At 35.7% G+C, this 20,552-nt stretch overlaps 1 protein-coding gene across 3 annotated transcripts in view; it reads right to left on the reverse strand.

Annotated features, from left to right (window-relative positions):
- Nucleotides 1-20,552, reverse strand: part of LOC117906937 (calcium-transporting ATPase 3, endoplasmic reticulum-type) — an 89,829-nt gene that overhangs the window by 16,326 nt on the left and 52,951 nt on the right. For all 3 annotated transcript variants that reach the window (XM_034820221.1, XM_034820222.1, XM_034820223.1), the window contains 8 exons: nt 18,008-18,115; nt 15,922-16,074; nt 15,624-15,728; nt 7,260-7,456; nt 6,076-6,187; nt 562-660; nt 328-473; nt 121-178 (listed from right to left, as the gene is read on the reverse strand). In XM_034820221.1, coding sequence (XP_034676112.1) covers nt 121-178; nt 328-473; nt 562-660; nt 6,076-6,187; nt 7,260-7,456; nt 15,624-15,728; nt 15,922-16,074; nt 18,008-18,115 — 978 coding nt within the window. The remainder of the gene's footprint in view (nt 1-120; nt 179-327; nt 474-561; nt 661-6,075; nt 6,188-7,259; nt 7,457-15,623; nt 15,729-15,921; nt 16,075-18,007; nt 18,116-20,552) is intronic.

Genomic DNA, 20,552 nt, shown 5'->3' on the forward strand with positions numbered 1-20,552 from the left:
CTCTTCCTAAATGTTAAGGGCCCAAGGGAGGTTAGAAATCTGTTCATGAACAATCTGCCAGATATTACAAAACCACAATCATGGAATCATTCTGACTATACGAAAACACAGGAGACTTACCACTTCATTCTGGTGCTGCAATGCTTCAACCAGCATTCTTTTATGAGAAGGTTCAACCCTAAAAAATTGAAAATAAAATGCATGTAAACTAAAAAAAATAATGACAAAGTAAAAATTAGAACTGAGAAGATAGTTAAATATATAATTGTGAGTATTTATCTTCCAAAGGAACTGGCACGAAATAGAACAAACTGGCACCCAGTATACCTGGTGAAGAGTGCCATGCGTTGCAATGCCAGTGCTTGTTGTAATGCTGGAAGTTCTTCAAACTCAGAAGCAGTGTAAGAGTGCCCAGAAAAGTCCACTAAGTGATCAAAAGCGCCTATCTTACGACATACAGATTCTGCAGTGGACTGAAGTTGTCCCAAATTAGAAAGGCCAGTGCGAAGGTGAACAGGATAACTTTTGATACAAAACAAAAAGTTGCAGTTTTCAAGTTACCTTGTTATCCCCTGTGACAACTATAACGCGGATGCCAGCAGTCATGCATGAAATCATAGCATTTCTCACTTCCTCTCTTGGTGGATCAAGCATTCCCACCTTTGGAAATACAAATAAGAAAAACAAAAGTAACTAAGAGTTCAAATAAAATAAAACAGAGCCTGACAAAAAGGGGAGCAACCTGTGTACACATGAAGTAAGGTGGACATGTGAGAAGAGAAGGATGTACAACAAGCCAAACTTAGCTAGCACATACCTACACCAGCTAACCAACTCCCATAGTATCTACAAGATCAATAAAAGGATGTTTTACATTCCCCCTGTAACCATCTACCCACATGTACAAGTTTTATAGAAATGCAATTTTATGGCCAAAGTTGACTGCTCTATGCTATTGAATATTTGATGATTACACTCCTTCCATATAATCCCAACAAAGGCATGATAGGACCAATCTCCAGATCTTTCTATGATTAGCCCTAACAAAGCTATTATGCAACCTAAGTAACATGTTTCCAATCAAATGAGAAAGAGCCTCAGAGACACTAAATATACCAGAGACCATAAACACGAGGTTGAATCACAATGTAGAAGAATGTGCTCAGCTGAGTCAGAGTATTATTTGTAGAGGCAACACTAATTTACCATAGTCCAAACTTGCTTCATAAGTTGATCAACTGTGAGAATCTTCTTTCAAGTCACCTCCCAAATGAAGAAACAAACTTTAATTGATACCTTTGAATTACATATCTCTTTAGCTAGAAAGGAGGAAGCTCACATGATGTCACAGACTTGTAACAAGAGCAAAGTGAGAAAAGACTTTTCTTTGAAACTTTCTATTATACATCTCCCTATCATCAACCAACCAAAGGATTTAAAAAGCACTTCAAGGACTCTACCATAGTTGTGTCCCAATCAAAGAAATTTCTTCTAAGTCTAAGGATCTAGTATCTCTTCCCAGTACTTTGCAGCCAAAGGTTCTTCACAGATTGCCAAAGAGACTGATCTAGGAAAAAGATCTTTCCAAGGTCTTTCCCCATAACAAGTGTGAAGCCAAAACTTGATCTTAAGACCATTACTAATATAAAAGCTTGTTTTTGAGAAAAAATCCCCACCACCCTTTCTAATGGCTTTCCATAGACTTGTCCCATAAGCTTCTCTACTCTATCTAGAGCACAAGCCTCGTATCATCACCCATACTCACCAGCAATTACTTTCATCCAAAAACTATCTTGGGCAGTTGCAAATCTCTAAAGCCACTTACTCATCAAAGCTTTGTTAAGATGCTCAAGCCTCCTAATGCCCAAACCTCTGAACATACAGAAGACCACTTACAAGATGAATCTTGCTCTCTAAACTACCACCTCCACATAAAAAGCCACTATGGTGCTTCTCTAGACCACATCTCATTTTCCCAGGGATTGTAAAAACTGACATAAAATAGATTGGTAGAATAGCAAGAGTGTTGTTTAGCAAAGTCAATACTCCCACTTTTAATAAAAAATTGTCTTTTCTAAGAAGCCAACTTGCTTTTGAATCTCTCCTAAATGGAGGTTCACACCAAGATGACCTTGAACAGACGGCAATTACATATACTAAGAAGGAAGTCTTCTTAGCTTATAACCCAACTGACCAGTCAATCTCTCTATACTATCCACCTTCCTAATAGGAAAGAACTCACTTTTCTCCAAGCTAATCTTCAATTCAGATGCCTCAAAACAAAGGAAAATCCACTGACACATAAGAATTGCACTTTATTAGCCTCAAAAAAACTAAGGTATCATCTGAAGACAAAAAATGAGATCTGGATTTCATTCAGGGTTTTTAGCTTGTATGAGCCCTTTCTATTATGGTTTTTGTGTTTTTTCACATGCTTTAGGGCTCATAATCTAATTTTATGTTTGCCTATCAAGCCATACTTCAAAACTATTGTCAATTGATTGTCCTTTCCTTTTACATTTATTTATCATCTCATTTTTTTAAAAGGCTGAAGGTAAGCAGAATACCTCGTTTCACTAGGTTGCCTATCAACCTAGTCATTGACAGGAGATTGGATGGATGGAAAAAGTTTTCTTGTCACTAGGGGGTAGAATAACTTTAATTTAACCATGTTTGTCCCACATCCCTAACTATTTCTTATCTCTTTTCAAGATTCCAACATCAATAGTGCCAAAGATTTAGAGATTGCAAAGAGATTTTCTTCAATCAAGGTTTGGGGAGGTTAGAAAAAAACCATTTTATCAATCAGGATCTAGTGTGTAGGTTTAAGAAGTCAGGAGGTTTAGGTTTAGGAAAAATTTCTCTAAAGAATTGTGCTATTTCAAGGAAGTAGTTTTGGAAGTTTTCAAGAGAAAGTTTTATTCTTTGGCATCAGGTTATTATGAGCATTTATGGGCTAGATCCCAACCAATAGGATCTCAACATTCTAGTCAAATGACCACATTGGTGCCCCTAGAAGGCAATTGCGTAGGGTATTCTAGGTCTTCTCTACACTCACTAGCTTTGTAAGGGTGATAGGAGGAGAATTCATTTTTGGGAATATTTGTGGCAAGGGGTTCAACCTTTGTGTTTGCATTTTTCAAGTTTTTACAGAGTTGCTATAGTTAAAAATCTCACTATATCAGCAATTCTTGGCAACCCTTCTTTGTTTTCTTGGAATCTTAATTTTTGTTACAACCTCACTAAGCCTAGAAATGCTCAAGTCATCTCTTACTAGTGTGTACTTGACCCCATCCATCCCAATGCCAGAGCCTAGTCATTGACCTCTTTAAGCTTATTTTTAGTCAAATAATCCTTTATGGCTTTATAGAATACATCAAATCCAATCCTTTTCTCTCTAGCTAAGTTTATTTAGAAATATAAAGCTCTATCTATGGTCAAGGCCTTTGTTTAGCTAGTGGCATACAAGAAAGTAAATAGCAACAACAAGCTACAATTGAGAAGACCTTACAAATCCATTAGTCTTGATTCACGTGTTTTATGCATGAGAAATGGAGAAACAATTAACCATATTTGTCTACATTGTCCTCTTACTTTGGAGCTTTAGCAAAGTCTATTCAGACAAACCAAGCCGGATTAGGTTCCACCAAGGAGCATTTAAAATATGATGATCATTTCATATAAGGATTTAGGGAGATCCATTAGAGGCAAGACCCTTTAGCAAATCACTTGTCTCACTTTGCTTTAGACTGTGTGAAAAGAGAAATGCCAGTATCTTTGATGATAAGTGGAGGATGTCAGATACATCGTGGGATCTACTTTACTTTTATTCCTCTTTTTGGGTCTCTTGTACCAATGCTTTTAAAGGCATTCCTCTTAATGTTATTCAATTCAATTAGCATTCAACATGTAGATAAAAAGGGGATAGGGTAACATTAAGGGGAGCTTAGTCAAAGTTTAAGGAAATGGCATCCATCCATATTCTTATGTGAATAATCCTTTTGTATTAGCCTCCTTGTATAATGGAAGGGCTCAATCATTTTTTGATTAGGTTTTTGTAATGGTAGAGAGGACTCCCCATCCTCCTCATGTTCTTGTTATCTATAATTAATACATCTTTTTGTTTCTGATAATTAAAAAAAAAAAAATTACAAACAAACTTATGTCGTTTTCACTAAATGAGGTGAGATGTAAGCTTTGAAGTGAAACAAGGAGTAGGCCTCAACTCCAACAAAAAATGAAAATAAATAATAACAAAAAATAAAATAAAAAAGTTCAAAAAATAAAAATAAAAATAGTAATAAAATCACATGAAAAATGAATAATAAGAAAATCATACAATTCATGATTATTAAATTCAAGGTTTGTCATTGTCAATAGTTTTTAATTTGGTTCATTTTTTCTTTCTTCTAAAATCCCACCTCTCTCTTCTAACAACATCAAACAATCTTCAATACCACCATCACTATCACTAATAAGATCCTCCAAGGAATTATAACTATATTCAATTATTCCATTATCCTCCCCATTAGTGTTAATGTCCACTCATTCTTCTCCTTCATCCACCAATTGCATTGGTCTTTTTCTTTTATCTATCACTAGTAAGATAATGATCATGTGTAAGCTTAGTCATTATAGAGGCCAACAACTTCTTTATTTCTTCTTCTCAAATTCTTTTCTCCCTTTTCAATTAAAGGGGTTAATTGGTAACTGACTAAGTTCTTACTTTGTATAAGGTATAGCCATAGTCTTGGACCCAACAAAAGCACAAGTCATTAAAACCAGTAAAAACAAGTAGAACCTTTGGAATATTTAAGGCTTAAGCCTCACTAGCCTCAATGTTATAGCACAAGGCTGCAATCCTCAATAGGATGAGGCCTAAGCCTTGATTACCCTATATTGAGGCTATAGCCTTAAGGTTAATTTGCTACCTTTTTAAAACACAGGCTGTATGCACTCTCCCAATAACTTGTAGACAATTAAGACATTGCAACTCGTCTAGGGGATGCATATTAACGGTTTTTCTTTTTTCCATACAAGTACTCCTAATCGTGTAGACAATACAGGCAAGCATAAGAAAAAAGCAGAGATAAAAAAATGAATAGGGATTAGTAAGTTATTTTAGGAAATCTCAAATCAATAACCTTGTCATCAACAAAAGAAGTATGTGGTCTCTTTGATTGAAGAGCCTTTCTATGATGGGGAAAGCCTTTTAAAGTTTATTCAAGGAAGAAAGGAAAGACCTAAGTAAACTTTAAGTAGGATTAATATTAATTAGAATTGAATACGGATCGGCATTTGTTGGAGTCTAATTAGGATTAGCTAGTTGAGTTATAATATAATTAGAATTTGAGTCATGATAGGTTATTAGAGTCCTAGTAGACTTTGGATGTTATAATTAGAATTAAAATCATAATAGGTTATTAGAGTCCTAGTAGACTTTAGATTTCTTAGAGAAGCCTATAAATAGGCTAATCAATGTAAATCAAAGGGATGAATTTGATGAATAATATTATACTTTCTTTCATTGCAAGGTTGCAACCCTCAATGGTGAGACTCCATTGATTTTCTTCTAGGTGAGACTCCTAGAAGGCCTTAGTGAGACTCTAAGGTTTTCCATCTTTTCTTCATTGTTTCTTCTTTCTCTCTATTTCTTATCTTATAATTTTATCTACCATAAAAATTATTCTTTGTTCCTCTCCTTACACCCTAAAAATAAAACCCTAGCCCACCTACCCTTGAGTGTAGGCAACCATCCTAGGGTTGTCCTACATCATTCTATCTCCTAATACTAATACTAAACAAGTTCACACTTAACTGATCACTAGTATTAGAAATTAAACAAATTGATACAATTGCTTCTTTAAGCTCCGCATCCTTTACTCAACCTCTACATCTACATCAAAAGCTCAGTTCTATATGAAGTTGTCATTATGGATTAAGTAATAAGAATCATTTAAGTTAAACAAACTTTTCAAACAATACAGAAATTATTATATTTTCATGAACAAAGAATTACAACTTACACACAATGACCAGAGGGCTAAGCATTCTATCTCAAAAAAGAAAGCATACCAACCCAATAAATGTAAGGTCCTGCTCATCATTGAAGGAGAGAGTCTGTTGACCCATGGGCATCCGTTTCAGGGCCAGAGCCAGGCATCTCAAAGTTTCTGTTTCCGCCAAACTGATCAATGAACAACATATATATTCATAAAAGGGTGAGACAAGATAACACTAACATACAATAAAAAATAAAATAAAACAAAGTCAAAGCTAAAGTAATCCTTATGATTTGAAGAAGAAAGAAGTGCCAAATGATTTTTTTTTTTAATAAAAAATAGAAGATGTATCTATATTAATAAGATAGTGACCACTCTAAAACCCTATAATCAATCATCAAGGCCAATCTAGATATTAACTCATGACTTACATTAATACCGAAAAGAGTGTTATTCTCTAAATTAATTTTCAACCGTTATAACTGCCTAAAAACCAAAAGGATTAGCTTAAGGTTTTACAGAATTTCTGGAGAGGCTTTAGAGAAAAAAATGGTTTCATTTGTAAATTGTAAAAAAGGAACTCTAGTCCTATCCCTACCAACTATGAAACCCTCAATTAGACCACTTTCCTCTAGTCTAATCACCATCCTACTTAGAACATCTGCTACAATGGCAAAAAGGAAAGATGAAAAAGGGTCTCCTTGTCTCAAACCTCTAGTGGCCTTAACCTAACCTTTGGCATTTTCATTAATCAAGACTACAAAACTTGTTGAAGATAAGCAACCCCTTATCCAAGATCTCCATTTTGTGTTGAAATCTTTCCTTTCTAGCACATGATCCAAAATACCCCAACTCACATGGTCATAGATCTTTTCAAAATCAATTTTGTCATAGGTCTAAAATCTAAGATTCTGAGTATTTGACTCTTTTTTGGCACAAGAGCAATGAAAGTGGCATTGGTAGTTTGATTGATTATCCCATTACTTAGGAACCCTAAAAACACTAGATGTGAACGACAAATGAATAATATCATGTGATAAAATAACAGTACCACTTTCAGCATCACAAATCAAATATAATACGATAAAACACAGGGTAAAAGAAAGAGGCCGTCTTTGAATGCCCCCTGCACCCACCCAAATCCCACCCCAAAAACCAAATGAATGAAAAAGTGGCAAAAAGAAAATAAAAAAATAAAAATAAGAAGAAGAAGACAAAAAGAAACAAACAGAAACAGAAACAAAAACAAAAACTAACCTGCGGAACCTTGCCTCTAGCTCAGTTCGAAGATTTGCAGTAAGTGGAACAGTGGAACCATCATCATTGCACAGAATGTTTGTGCATCTAGAAATTATACTCTCTGGAGCACCTTTTGAAAACATAATCTCCAATTGCTTTCTGCTGCAAAGGACGCTCATCATTTTGCGATCACGAGAAAAGTCCAAAAGAGCAACCTGCAAGCCATTAACTTTTCAAAGCATCAAACAATGAGGGATAACAAAATAATAAAGGATAAATGCCGTCACAACATACACCACTTTGAGTTAATTTTTTGTGAGATTCCATTCCATTTTAAGCAATGATTTTTTCTTTGTTTTCCTGGATAAGTAAATAAGATGTTACAAAATGAGTGGAAAAAATAGGGGGCAACCCATGTGCATGCGATGTCCACAAGTAGTAAAAAAAAAAGAAAAAAAATAATAAAAAAAGACTCATTGCATCTTAAGTACCACCCAGAACAACAATTAAATTACCTAACAAATGCTTGCATCTTTAAACACTGTCTAATCATTAACGTTCAAATTATCTACCAATCAGCCCTCTTGATTATCAAATTGTTGAAGTTTAAAAGAAACACACATAAAACAAACAAAAAAAAATTCAAAACATAAGCATTAGTATATTTTTTAAATTTTTTTAAAGAAAAGGTAATTACAAATATAAAAAAAATGTATAAAATGTACATATGAGGAATAAAACCAAAGTACTGGAAATGTATAGAGATGTGGTTCAATCATGAACAATAACATCCAAAGGAATCCATACAAACCCTTAGTTACAGAAGATTCAGAGACAGTAACAAAAAATTCACCTTGATAACCAATGCCATAAAAAAATTGTTGATCCTATATTCCCAAAAAAAATTCAGGTTTCTTTCATGTAGACCAGAAAATAGCACCAGCATCATTTACAATTCTTCTCCTTCTCTTGAGCAATATATGAAGGCCAATAAAATAAAAAATAAAAAAGGCACATTGAAGACATATTGAGGCAAAACCCCTCCATACATGTTTATGGCTACATTAGTTTTTGCGTTATTTTACTATAATTATTATTATTATTTATTTTCAATAAACAAAGAGCAATATATTGAAAGGGGCCTACTATTGGTCCACTAACCCTAACTTTGTGGCAAAAAGCCTCATGGGCAAGAACCTTGCACCCATAAGGGCACTTGAGAAAGTGGCAAGGTGTTGGAGGTTTGGTAAGCATCACAAAGTATTGAAAAAGGCAACACTGCACCGGGGGTGGGGGGGTGGGGGAGGGAGGGTGTTGGCATAGTGCGTGGCATGCATAGGTGTGCGCACGCACACTCCTGCGCACAATAAGCAAGTCACATGTATACTCGCAGCCACAACAATGGTGCGGACTCAATGTGAGGGTTATGAGGATTTATTTATTTGATTAATAAATAAATCCATTATTCCTCCTCAAACAGGGTTGATGTTTCCTCTAGAAAATTTTGAAACGGCCTAAAATGCTCTTTAAGGGAGGGTAGGTGACTCAAGGTGGGCACCAAGGGGACATCGAGGCATAGCCTTAGGCATGGCCATGGCACTCAGATGAGTAGCTAATATGCACATATGGGCTCCACAACCTGTGTGGTGTGCCACCTGTGGCCGCAATGGCACAGGGCATGGTGCAACCTCTTCCTCCCCAGCTCTAGCATGAGGGCACTCAACCTTGTGCACCAAGGCAGTTCACAAATCCATGGGTGCAATGTCATGGCATGTTGCTGCACAAAGGAAGGCCTTAGGCATGGCATGATGGTGTTGCAACAAGCATGATCGACTCAGACGGGTGACCAAGGCATGGCACAAGGGCACAATGCCCTATGCATGGGAATTGGCGAGCCATGGGCACAATGCCATCGTATGTAGTTGCACCAAGAAGGGTCTTAGATACGACATGATGCTGCTGCAGCAGCAACAAGGAGGCCTCACACGCATAAACAGATGCTTAGTACAAGGACGCAATGCTTATGCACGAGGATGGCAAGCCATAGGCACGATGTCATGGCTCATCCTGCAACCGAGAAGGGACTTAGGCATGGCACAGGAAGCCACTGTAGCAATTAGACCAAAACAAACATATTGGTGCATGGTTGATATGGGCAAGGTAAGGAAGGGCCTTGTAATAAGACTGATCCATGGGCATGGATAGCAAGCCTTGGTGACCATGGGCGCCTAAGCATGGCACAAAGGTGGGCACTAATGTGTTGAAGCACATTGATACATCAAAGATGGCTATACATATGGGCATGGCCAAGGCATGATGACCGATGCAGGCTGGTGGCACGAACACATGGTGTTTGATGTGGGTTTGACTCACATGCAAAGGGGCCACAAACCAGACTGGCACGAGCTTGGCTTGCAACATTGAACCAAACATTACCTTAGGCTGAGGCACTCAAAAAAGGGCTTGTTGGGTTGAGCGACAAAGGCAATTACAAAGGTACCTATTGGTATGAGGCAACTTGAGGAGTAAGATTTGGCCTAGCATCAAAAGGGAATGTCAGATAAGATCTTGTTGACTGCATCCAACATGAAGAAACACCTTTGGCTATAGGGGTGTGATTAGTTGGGTGGTTATGGCAGTTGCACAACCACCACCCTAGGCTCCTATTTTGAATTCAAAGGTTTGAATTCAAAATTCAAATGGAAAGACATTCTCTATAAAAGCCTCTTGCATTGCAGAAAGACCAAGGATGAGTAACCCGATTGTAAGCAATCAAAGAGAAAAATCAAATTGTAATATTCTCTAGTGGGGGTTAGGTTCTCTAACTTTGAGAAAAATTAGTAAGTGTTGGGAAACTTGTAAGAACAATTTTGTAATCTTGTAGTTTTAAATAAAACACAAGTTGGTAAGGCTCTCGTAATTGATTGTTGCCTTGTTTACATGTGCTTTTGTTGTGTGGCTTTTAGGAAAGTTGGCTAAGATCGGTGTCTTAGCACCGCACACTTAGAAAAAAAATTGGTAGCAATTTTTATGGGTGTGACACCTAGAAAAAACGGGAAGGAGGAGAGGAGTGCACACTAAAGAAGAACAAAGATATAAAGAAAAAGAATAAAAACTATATCCCACTTAAAGCGTCTATAAATTCTACCAAAGAGCAATTGCCCATCCCCAAGGGAACAAGATTAATCGTTTGGAGAGGAATTTCTTTAATCTTTGATTAGAGCACTTCTTCACCCTTTCATTCCACTCTCTCTTCAAGCACCAAAACAATAAGGAAGGGAAAATTTCCATACTTTCTTATGCCACCTGCCCTAACCCCTGAAACCATTTCCCACCTCAATCGAGGTTTTGATCTTGAAAACTCCTTCCAATTTTCAATAATTGTATTCCAAAGGCCCATACCATGCACATCCTTTTTTTTATGCATCAGTCACCTTCTACCTAACCAAATTTTCCTTTCATAGCCTTTCTCCAAAGGTTATTGTTAACCCAATGGTTTTCCTAATCGCATTTTGATGATAACAAACCATGGCTAAGATGCTAATCATTTTAAGTTAAAAAGAATTTTAGGTGTTAGTTTGGAAATTTATCAAAAGACCCAGTGGATGCAAGATTAAGACAATTGGAAAACCCTTTAATCATAGGAATATATGTAAAATGAATGTATGGGTGCACTTAGAATTTTCATATCTTTTCATGCATCTTTAAAAACTCGGTTTATACATTAAAGTTACATTTTCATCAAAACTCAAGTTTTATCGAATGAACCTTAGGCAAATCATTTCAAAATTGGCATAATAATTCACCTAAAGACCTTACCTAAGTTTTAGAAGTGAAAAAAACATAAAAAGATAGGTTTTAGGGTCAAAAATGGTGAAGCGGTCGAGACACTAGCCAACCGTCTCAACCAGCTAGGGTACCAATCGACTGGTTATACCTTCCCAGTCGAGGTCCAATCGAAAGATGCAAAAAATCTTCTCTCTCATCCAATAGCATTGCATTCTCAGTCAAAGGCTATGTCTTTCCTGTTGAGGTCCGGTCAAGGACAAGTCGAGGTCCGGTCAAGGACAGGTCGAGGTCTGGTCAAGGACCGGTCAAGGCCTAACGATCACATGTCATGCATTTATTACCCAACGGCTAGTCAACCGGTCCAGCCTATTTTTTGGCACTTTGGCTCCCAAGGCTAGAAACCAATAAATTGAAAGTTCCACTTCATTTATGAGATAAGAACACTTGCATTTATTTGTTTACCTACTTATTCTTGCCTCAAAAGCTCTCATTCTTTCTTTGGTGCATTAAACCTCCACTTGCATATTTTTTAATGCACCCTTATTATTCATCCTAGCATTTGAGTTGTATTTAAACCATTGTTGAGCTAGGTTGAGAAATTTAAATTTGTTATTTGAGTGTTAGAAGCTTCAAGTGAGTAGAGACTCTAAAAGATTGTGTAAGAGGCCATTGGAGCCAAAATCCAAGTGTAAAAATGTTGGAAGCTTGGTTGAAACTTCAAAGTATAGTGTATAAGTCTTCTCAACATTCACCTTGCAAACCAACCCCGCATTGAAGCTTTTTTTCTCAAGTCTATAGCTTAATTTGCAATCAAAGTCACCTCTAAAATTTGCATGCTATTCACAAAAGCATTCTAAGGCTCTAAATCTGCCTTACTAATGACCTTTTTCACTACGATTTCTGCTAAAAATCTATAGTGGCTTCAGTTTTGTCAAAAGCAATAGGTGATGTCAAGGCAATAAGACTCCTTTTAGTCTTAGGCAAAAAAGGCAAAAAACAAGATGATAGCCTCATTATAGTAAGGTAATAAAAAAATACATATATTTACCTATCCAATACTTAACCAATATATGCATCTTCTTCAAGAATCAATATTATTAATTTTTCATCCCTCATGATGTCTTGTAAAATTAAAAAAATGGTAATAATTATTCAAAGTGTTAAATATTATACCCCACATCATAAGAAACATCATATTATTTAAAGATATCCATCTTGTCTAGATGCATATTCTAATTTTTCAAACATCTAAAAAACAAAATAAAATAATGAACATCCTAGAGAAGCTTTGGACATTATCATCATAGTCATCATTGAAATTAAAATTGTCATTATTTCCATCAAAACTAGATTGATAACCCTCTATCTTATTATCTCTACAATTGGTAATACAGTATTTCATCTCATTCTTTGTTTAATCCAATGTTATATTGAATGAAATTATAATCTAAATATGTTTAATCTTAACTCATGGTCAAAGGCGACCACCTCTATGCCTTACGCCTTATCCCAAGGCAATCACTTAGGATGCCTCTTTGAAGCCGCCTTGTTTGTCTTTTCAAGAGACGACTTTTGCCTAGTTTGATGACCTAGGCGACCCAGGCGACCCAGGCGATCGCCTTTGATAACACTGAGTAGCCTCCAACCAATCTAATAGGCCTCTAACCCTTTATTTCGTCAGCCCGTTTGTTCCTTGGAATTAGCACTAAAAAGTGGATTTAGTGTTCCTTTCAAAGGAGCCTTTTACATGAAATTCCTTCAAGAAACCATTTGCCTCTCTTTTCACTATGGAACAATAATTCTGCCAAAAAGCCTTTATCTTCCTCAACATTGCAAGGGTTATCAATACCTCTCCCTTTCTGCAAAGCTTTCCAAATCTTCTCTATAAGATTATGCACCTTAAGTCCCTAAGGGCTATCAATGCTTCTTGTTCACCATAAAGCATTCCAAATACTCTCTGTCAAGGTCGTGAATGGATTTTAACAATTCACTCTCAATTGTCCATCTTGTGAAATTACACTTTGACTAAATGATTACTACTAAAAAAAAAGCATATTTTTAGATAATAATTCTCATAAGTTTCACATCTTTTGAGTAGTAATTATGCCTAAAATAGTCAATTAACAAGTTGTTGCCCTAGAAAAAATTACTAACAAGTTTTATGAAATTTCAGAGTCATTTCGAGGTATGTTTTTGATAAATTGGTGATGAAAGAGATGAATCGAATTGAAAAAAAGGCCAAATAATATGGATGATAAAGAAAAAGTAATGTAATTGGATCGAGATTTGATGCTAATTTGGAGGTAGTTAAGGTGGAGTCAAAAGAAGAAAATGGAATAAATGATCAAATGGAGCTCAAAAACAAAATATTGTAGATTCACATGATCATGCAAAAATTTCGCACTCATGCGAAATGGTCTAGAAGGTGTTTCAACATGTTGCAGCCACTCACCTTAGAATTTCGCATGGTCGTGCAAAATGTGAATATCTTATGCGAAATGTCCAAATTTCATGCGAAATATTAAACTTCCAGATTTCTTTGAATTTGGAAGGTTCTAGAAGACCAATGAGAGGTTGTCAAGTGTCTACTTGACCTTGACTTATAAATAGAAACTTGAATTTCTCATGTAAAGAGCTTTTTGATACTCTTGATTTTAGATTTTTCTAGAAACTCTTTCTCTCAATAGAATTCTCTATTTTCTTTCATTTTTCCCTCATTTTCTTACTAGCCAAACATGCCTTGTGAGACCAAATCTCCAAGCATGAGTGGCTAAATCTCATTTTTCTCGGAGGAAGGAGGATCTAGAGGTAAGATCTATGGTGAATTAGAGAAATGAGCTTTAATTGCAAAGATAATTTGATTTAATTGATTAATTAATTGAAATTTGGGGATTTTTCTCATCAAATTATCTTGAATGACTATTACATTGCAAACTAGGCAGATTCATTAAATTCTTAAAGCTAGATTTAATGAGATCAAATAGTTGCATTCTATGAATCATTGGAAGATAATTTAAGATGAATTGAATATATAGTTTAAAATGATCTCTTGGATTGAATAACCTAATTTGAGGAGAAATTAGGTCTAGACTTAAAGCTAAATTTAAAATCAGTTTAGATGAGAATTTAGGTTTTCAATCTAACTTGATGAAAAATAGATCTCAACATCTATTCACCATGGAAATTGTTTTCTAGAAAATCTTAACTCCAATAATTTTTTTTCCTTATTAATTTTCTCCTATTTTACATTCTATTGTTTTTCTCAATTAGAAATCATTATTATTTTTATTTTTTTTCACCATGAATTGTTAAATCAATTTCACTTGATCACAATCATTTCTTTTCCTCCCATTTAAGCCTTAATTATCGAGAATAATCCATCCCAGTGAACAACACCTGAAACCGTTATACTACCGTAGCTTTTGCTAAAAAACCTTTTTGATCGGGCAAGAGTTACCTTAGCATAGTTGAATTAGGTTATAAATTTTGTTTTAATGCGATAAACAAACGAAAAATCAATCGATCAACGACATAGATAGTAGGAACAAGAAGACTCCAAGCTTTAATTCATCCTCCTCAAATAACCTATCTTGTCCCATTCACCTTTAATCTACTTGCGAAATTAATTCTTTGTTGGGCATTTTCCATTCTATTGAAAAAAAAAAACGTAGTGTCTCTATATCATTTCTTTAGCCACAAAACCCTTGATTTTTGCCTCCACGAAATTTCCTCTAAGATAGCTAAATGATTAAATTAAATTCATCCTTTCACATACTTTAGAACCTCTTATCCTACTTTTTTTTTTATAGGCAAATGAGTAAATATATTAAAAGCACTTAAAGGAGGAACACCAACATACACACGATGTATATAAAGGGTGCCTAAACTAGGTGAGAAGGGCATAAACAAAAAAACCTTCTCCTTACTTGACGCTCAGCCAATCTAGAAAATCTATCAAATTCACTGAGTGGTCCTTTGTGTAAGAAAATACATGGTCAGATTTGATTGCTTGATCCAACTATTGAACATCAATAAAAGCCCTCCTGTTCCTTCTTTATGTTACTTTTAAAAGGCTTCCTCCACCACAACATGTTTAAATTATTAAGATGGAAAGTGTTAGAACAGTATTTTTTTTTCCTACTAGAACCATGGTATAAAAAATTTAGTTTTTCTTGTCTAAGTAAAATGTTGAAAATGAACTTAGAAAGGGAGAGGGAAAATTCCCTTGTAATTGTTGTTGTACAAGGGCAATTTTCATGAAAAGAAGAATGTCCTTACTGCAACATAATACAACATTAGCAAGTGACAAATGACTAGTCTCAGTGATTTATCCACTCAGCAACTTTAGGAGCCCATGACAATGAATATTCAGGGATATGATATCATAAACATCAGCAATCAATTCAAAACAAGACACTGAAAGAAAATGCTAGAATCACATTAATAGACAAACAACAATAAAAACACATTTTTAGCAGCTTGGCACCATGTATAAGGGTTAAAATCCATCAGCTTCATTAACTCATGCTCAAATTTGTTCATAATAGTATAAAAGTAGGAAAAACAGATAACAAGCAGTTTATAAAAGCAAACCTTTTTGAATTGGTTCTCCCAGTAGCGATTACAGTAAGATGCACGCTCATGCTTGCTTAGCATATTAAGAGCAGAAGGCATGGAATTGAAACCAGGAAGGCCAACCTGATAATAATAAATTAAGTCGGCACGACATAATGAACAACCAAATCACAAACAAATTTTGGTAGTATAAGAAACCGCCCTTAAAACATCGGAATTAAGGCTTTATTAAGTGTTATGGAGAAGAAGAAGAAGAAAATTGAACAGCTGTATTGTTTGGTAGCAAGCTTTTGCAAGGCCAAGGTGTATAACCAACCTTTTCTGCCAATACGCGGAGGGCTACTTCAGTTGCCTCACCAATCTTTTCATAATCTCCCTTGTCAGGATTGTACTGTAAAATAGACTCATTGCAAAGGGCTGAACACATTGCTATGTGAAGAAGACAAGGCAACTGAGCTGGAAAATCAAGCTGCAAAACAATCAAATATCATGTGAAGTTAATGGAAAGTAAAAAATTTGACATGGAAAACAACCTATGTCATAATACCAATGTGGTTGAGCAATGCAAAAAAAGAGAATCCATTTATTTGTCACTCCTCTTACACATTACATACCATTCTAGCCAAAAGTGTCTTCAAAATGTTAGGCAAAATGTCTTCAAAAATGTTAAATACATGTCCTAAAAATTGGTCATTTTTAGAAAATATCAAAATATTTTTTGTGATTTAAAAAATACCAACAATTCAACAATTGAAAGAAGATCCAACTCTCAAGGCTTGTTTGTCAGCAGAAATGAAATGACTTAAGGGTAGCAAGAGAATGGTTATACCAATTCTCAGGGCTTGTTTGTAGTAGAAATGAAAATGGGTTAAGGGTAGCAAGAGAATGATTCCGAAGAAGGGGTCTAAAGTTTACGACCCCTTCTTCTTCAAAACCATCCTTAAGCCATTTTCATTTCTTTTAACAAACAAGCCTGAGAGTTGCTACCCTTGAAATTATTCCCATAAACTTAAGCCATTTTCATTTTTGATAACAAACAAGCCTTGAGAGTTGGTACGCTTTTCCCAAAAGCCATTTTCATTTCTGATAACAAACAAGCCTAGAGAGTTGGTACCCTTCTCCATAAACTTCAGACCCCTTCTTCAAAACCATCCGTAAGCCATTTTCATTTCTACTAACAAAGCAGCCTGAGAGTTGCTACCCTTGAAATTATTCCCATAAACTTTTCGCTTCTGATAACAAACAAGCCCTGAGAGTTGGTACTCTTCTTCCTCCTCCTTGCTACCCTTGAAAGGATTCCCATAAACTGAAGCCACCCTTGAAATGATTCTTCTTCTTCTTCTTCCTTGCTATTGAAATGATTCCCATAAACTTAAGCCATTTTCAGTTCTGCTAACAAACAAGCCCTGAGAGTAGGTACACTTCTTCTTCCTCCTCCTCCTTGCTACCCTTGAAATGATTCCCATAAACTTAAGCCATTTTCAATTCTGCTAACAAACAAGCCCTGAGACTAGGTACCCTTCTTCTTCTTCCTCTACTCAAGGCATTTTCATTTCTGCTAACAAACATGCCAACTTATGCCATTCTCAAATCTGCCAACAAACAGGCCTTGATAATCCTATTAGAAATTATTGTCACCTTTAAGTTACCCCATAAACTTCAAACCCCGTCGTCAAAACAATTCTCTTGCTGTGCTTAAAACGATTCCCATAAACTTATATATCTTCGACTTCAACCATTCTCTTGCTACCTTAAAAATGACCCCCCCCCCATAAACTTAAATTCTTCAACTTCAATCTCTTCATGACTTACATAAATCTTCTTCTTGTTCTTCTTCAAAACCATTAACCATTATCTTGCCACCCCTAAAGAATTCCCATAAACTTAAATCTCTTCAAAAAGTTTCTCACGCTTAAATCTAATTTCCTCAAGTACACAGCATTATGCTCCTGAAACCTCCCCAGCTTTAATTGATTATTCATCATCATGCTCAGAAGGGTCTTTTCCTTTCTTATTGATTTTCCTACATTAGATATAGTGTTATATGAGAGAAATAAAGCATCTAGTGAATCTGCTATCCTAGGTCACATGCAGTCTAATAGGAGCATGCAAATCCAAACTTAGGCCTAAGTAACCACTTTTGAGTTGTGGTCCATCAGGGCACTTTATATTTTAATTTCAAATAAACTACAAAAAGATCACATGTAGTCTCAAAGGAGCATGCAAGTTTGTAAGTCCAAACTAAGGCCTAGGTAACCACTTTTGAGTTGTGGGCACTTTATATTTTATTCAAGTGTTGATCTAACATGCATATAGTCAAAAACTATTGAACGAATCCTGTGAAAAAAAAATTTAATATTTAGTATAAAAACATAGGCATAAAGTTGCAAATCATTTATCACCTGAATCCCAGCACTGTCCAATACAACTCCCTCTGGTGAATATGTTGTTCCACTGATGCTATATTCTGCAGTGACAGGACCATGGTGCACAGAATGAAACACACATATCTGGACAAATAGGGTAGCAAGCAAAAAATTATCATCTGGTAAAGAGGTAAGGTAAACCAAACATCAGCAATGTATATGTATATATGAAATAACAAAAGAAAGAAAATTGTCCCCCATGTAGGGGTGGAGTGGAAGAAGAGAGAAAGATAGTGAGAGACAAAGAGAGAGAGAGAAAGAGATTATCCATAGAAAAAATGTATGAAGCACTAATTAATCTAATACTGCAACATGTGTTTTATCAGGGAAACAATGTATATTATGAGGCTATTGATGGAAAGACTGCAACATGTGTTTTATCAGGGAAACAACGTATATTATGAGGCTAATGATTGAAAGAATTTTCTATATCAATTCATATTATCATGCGTGCAGGTAAATGAGGTGCTCTACCTAACTCAGTTATACCCCTTGTGCTTGTGATACATGTTTTATCAAGATGAATATTTCATGATCCAACATCTTAACCCTTTGATCTGTTTGATTGCTATTGCTTATAAACAATGAGATTTACAATCAATCCATGTGAAGGGCCCTATTTGATATATATATATATATATATACACACATATATATACCAGCAAAGGAAACCCTCTGTAACATGGATCTGTCCCTCTGCCCTGCAAGACTTGAATACCATAGAGGCTCAGATTCAAGACCTTTGACTCATTGCTAAAGGGTACAACAATTGAGCTACAGGCCAGGGGACATTTCTTTAGTTAGTTCCAAAGATATTAGGGTTCATGCTATGCTCTGGTCTGCATCATAATCTTCCTGAACCTTTATAAGTATGATGTATATTCCTTGTGGTCAAAAGAAGCTCACTAAATTGTTTAGAATGTTTTGATTCTGATGTAGTAGAGAGAGATAATCGTTTAGCATTCTAAAACCATAAAACTCATAATTGCATCATTGTGCAGCAAAATAATAACAATAACAACAAGTGCATCCTTGAAAAATAAATTATACCAACTACACATTTTACTTCAGAAACATACAATAATTGATTTGTGTTATGTGATAATCATTACCACATAACACCAATCAAAAGTAGGAAAAAAATATCTACCCTATGGAAATGCGCAACTAAAAGTGGCTACAATTATAAACTCAAAACTAAAGTGGGTAGAAATCCATTATCAATGTGGTTGTTAAAATTTGAAAGAGAATTGAGGAAGCTTAAGTGCTCAATGAACTATCATGACATTTCTTGAAGGGGTAGAAAAGATGGTAACAAGGGCTGGGAGTTGGTTTCAATCAGCCAATAAAGTTGAGAATTCTTTCCTGGAATGTTAGAGGGCCAATGACAAAGATAAAAGAAAAGTCATAAAGTCTCTGATATGATCACAGTGGATTTGATTTGTTTACAGAAGACAAAAATTCAGAATATGTTCGTAGAAATTGAAAGAAGTTTGAGGGTGAGAAAGTTTCTTGATTGGGGTGCTGTGGATGCTAGGGGCACAGCTGGTGGTGTTGTAGCTTTTTGGGACAATAGGGGATGTTGGAGTGATGGATTTTGAAGTTGGTGTATTCTTCATCTCTTGTCATTTTAGAAACTGTGAGGATAACTTTGTCTAGTTTTTCACAGGGGTGTATGGGCCTACCAATGGAGAATTTGTTGGCAGAGCTAGGGTCTATAAAGGAGTTGTGGGATTATCCTTGGTGTGTAGGTGAGGATTTTAATGTTTTCAGGTTTCCCAGGGAACGAAACAGAGGAGAAAGGTTTTCCATAGCCATGAAAAGATTTTAAGGATCATATAGGAGCTTGAATTACGTGATTTACCATTAGGAGGTGGATTTTACTTTGTGTGGTGGGCTGAACAATCGGTTTTTATCTACACTTTGATCATTTTTTGGTTTCAAAAAATTGAGAAACCATTTCAGCGGGTTGCTGCAGTGCTCCTTGTCAAGGCCTATGTCAGGTCATTCACCTATTTTGCTAGACAAGCGAGGAGTGAGGACGGATATAACTCCCTTCAGGTTCAAGAACATGTGGCTAAAGGTAAAGAAATTCAAAGATTTGCTCAAGAGTTGGTGAATGGAGCTTGATGTTAGAGGATCCTTAGTTTTATTTTGGTCTAACATTGAAGGTATGGAATAAAGAAGTTTTTGGTAACGTTGCTATCCGAAAGGAGCTAGCATTGAAGCAAGTGGGTTTTTGAGATTCTAAAGAAATGGAATCTCCACTTCTATTAGAGAAGGTAACAACCAAAAGGGTAGCAAAAAAACAAAAATACCATAAATGGGCCCTTTTAAAGGAAATTTCTTAGAGGCAAAAATCCATAGAGATTTGGTTGGAAGAGGGGGATAAGAAGACCAAAATTTTCCGCAAAATGGTAAATGTCCATAGGCAAAGGAATTTTTTGACCAAGATTAAGGTAGATAGGAGTGGCTTTTAAAGGATTTTGGCATTTAGCAAGGAGTTCCCCAAGCTTTTCAT

The sequence above is a fragment of the Vitis riparia genome, chromosome 18, assembly GCF_004353265.1.
Source record: "Vitis riparia cultivar Riparia Gloire de Montpellier isolate 1030 chromosome 18, EGFV_Vit.rip_1.0, whole genome shotgun sequence".
In the NCBI taxonomy this organism is placed as follows: domain Eukaryota; kingdom Viridiplantae; phylum Streptophyta; class Magnoliopsida; order Vitales; family Vitaceae; genus Vitis; species Vitis riparia.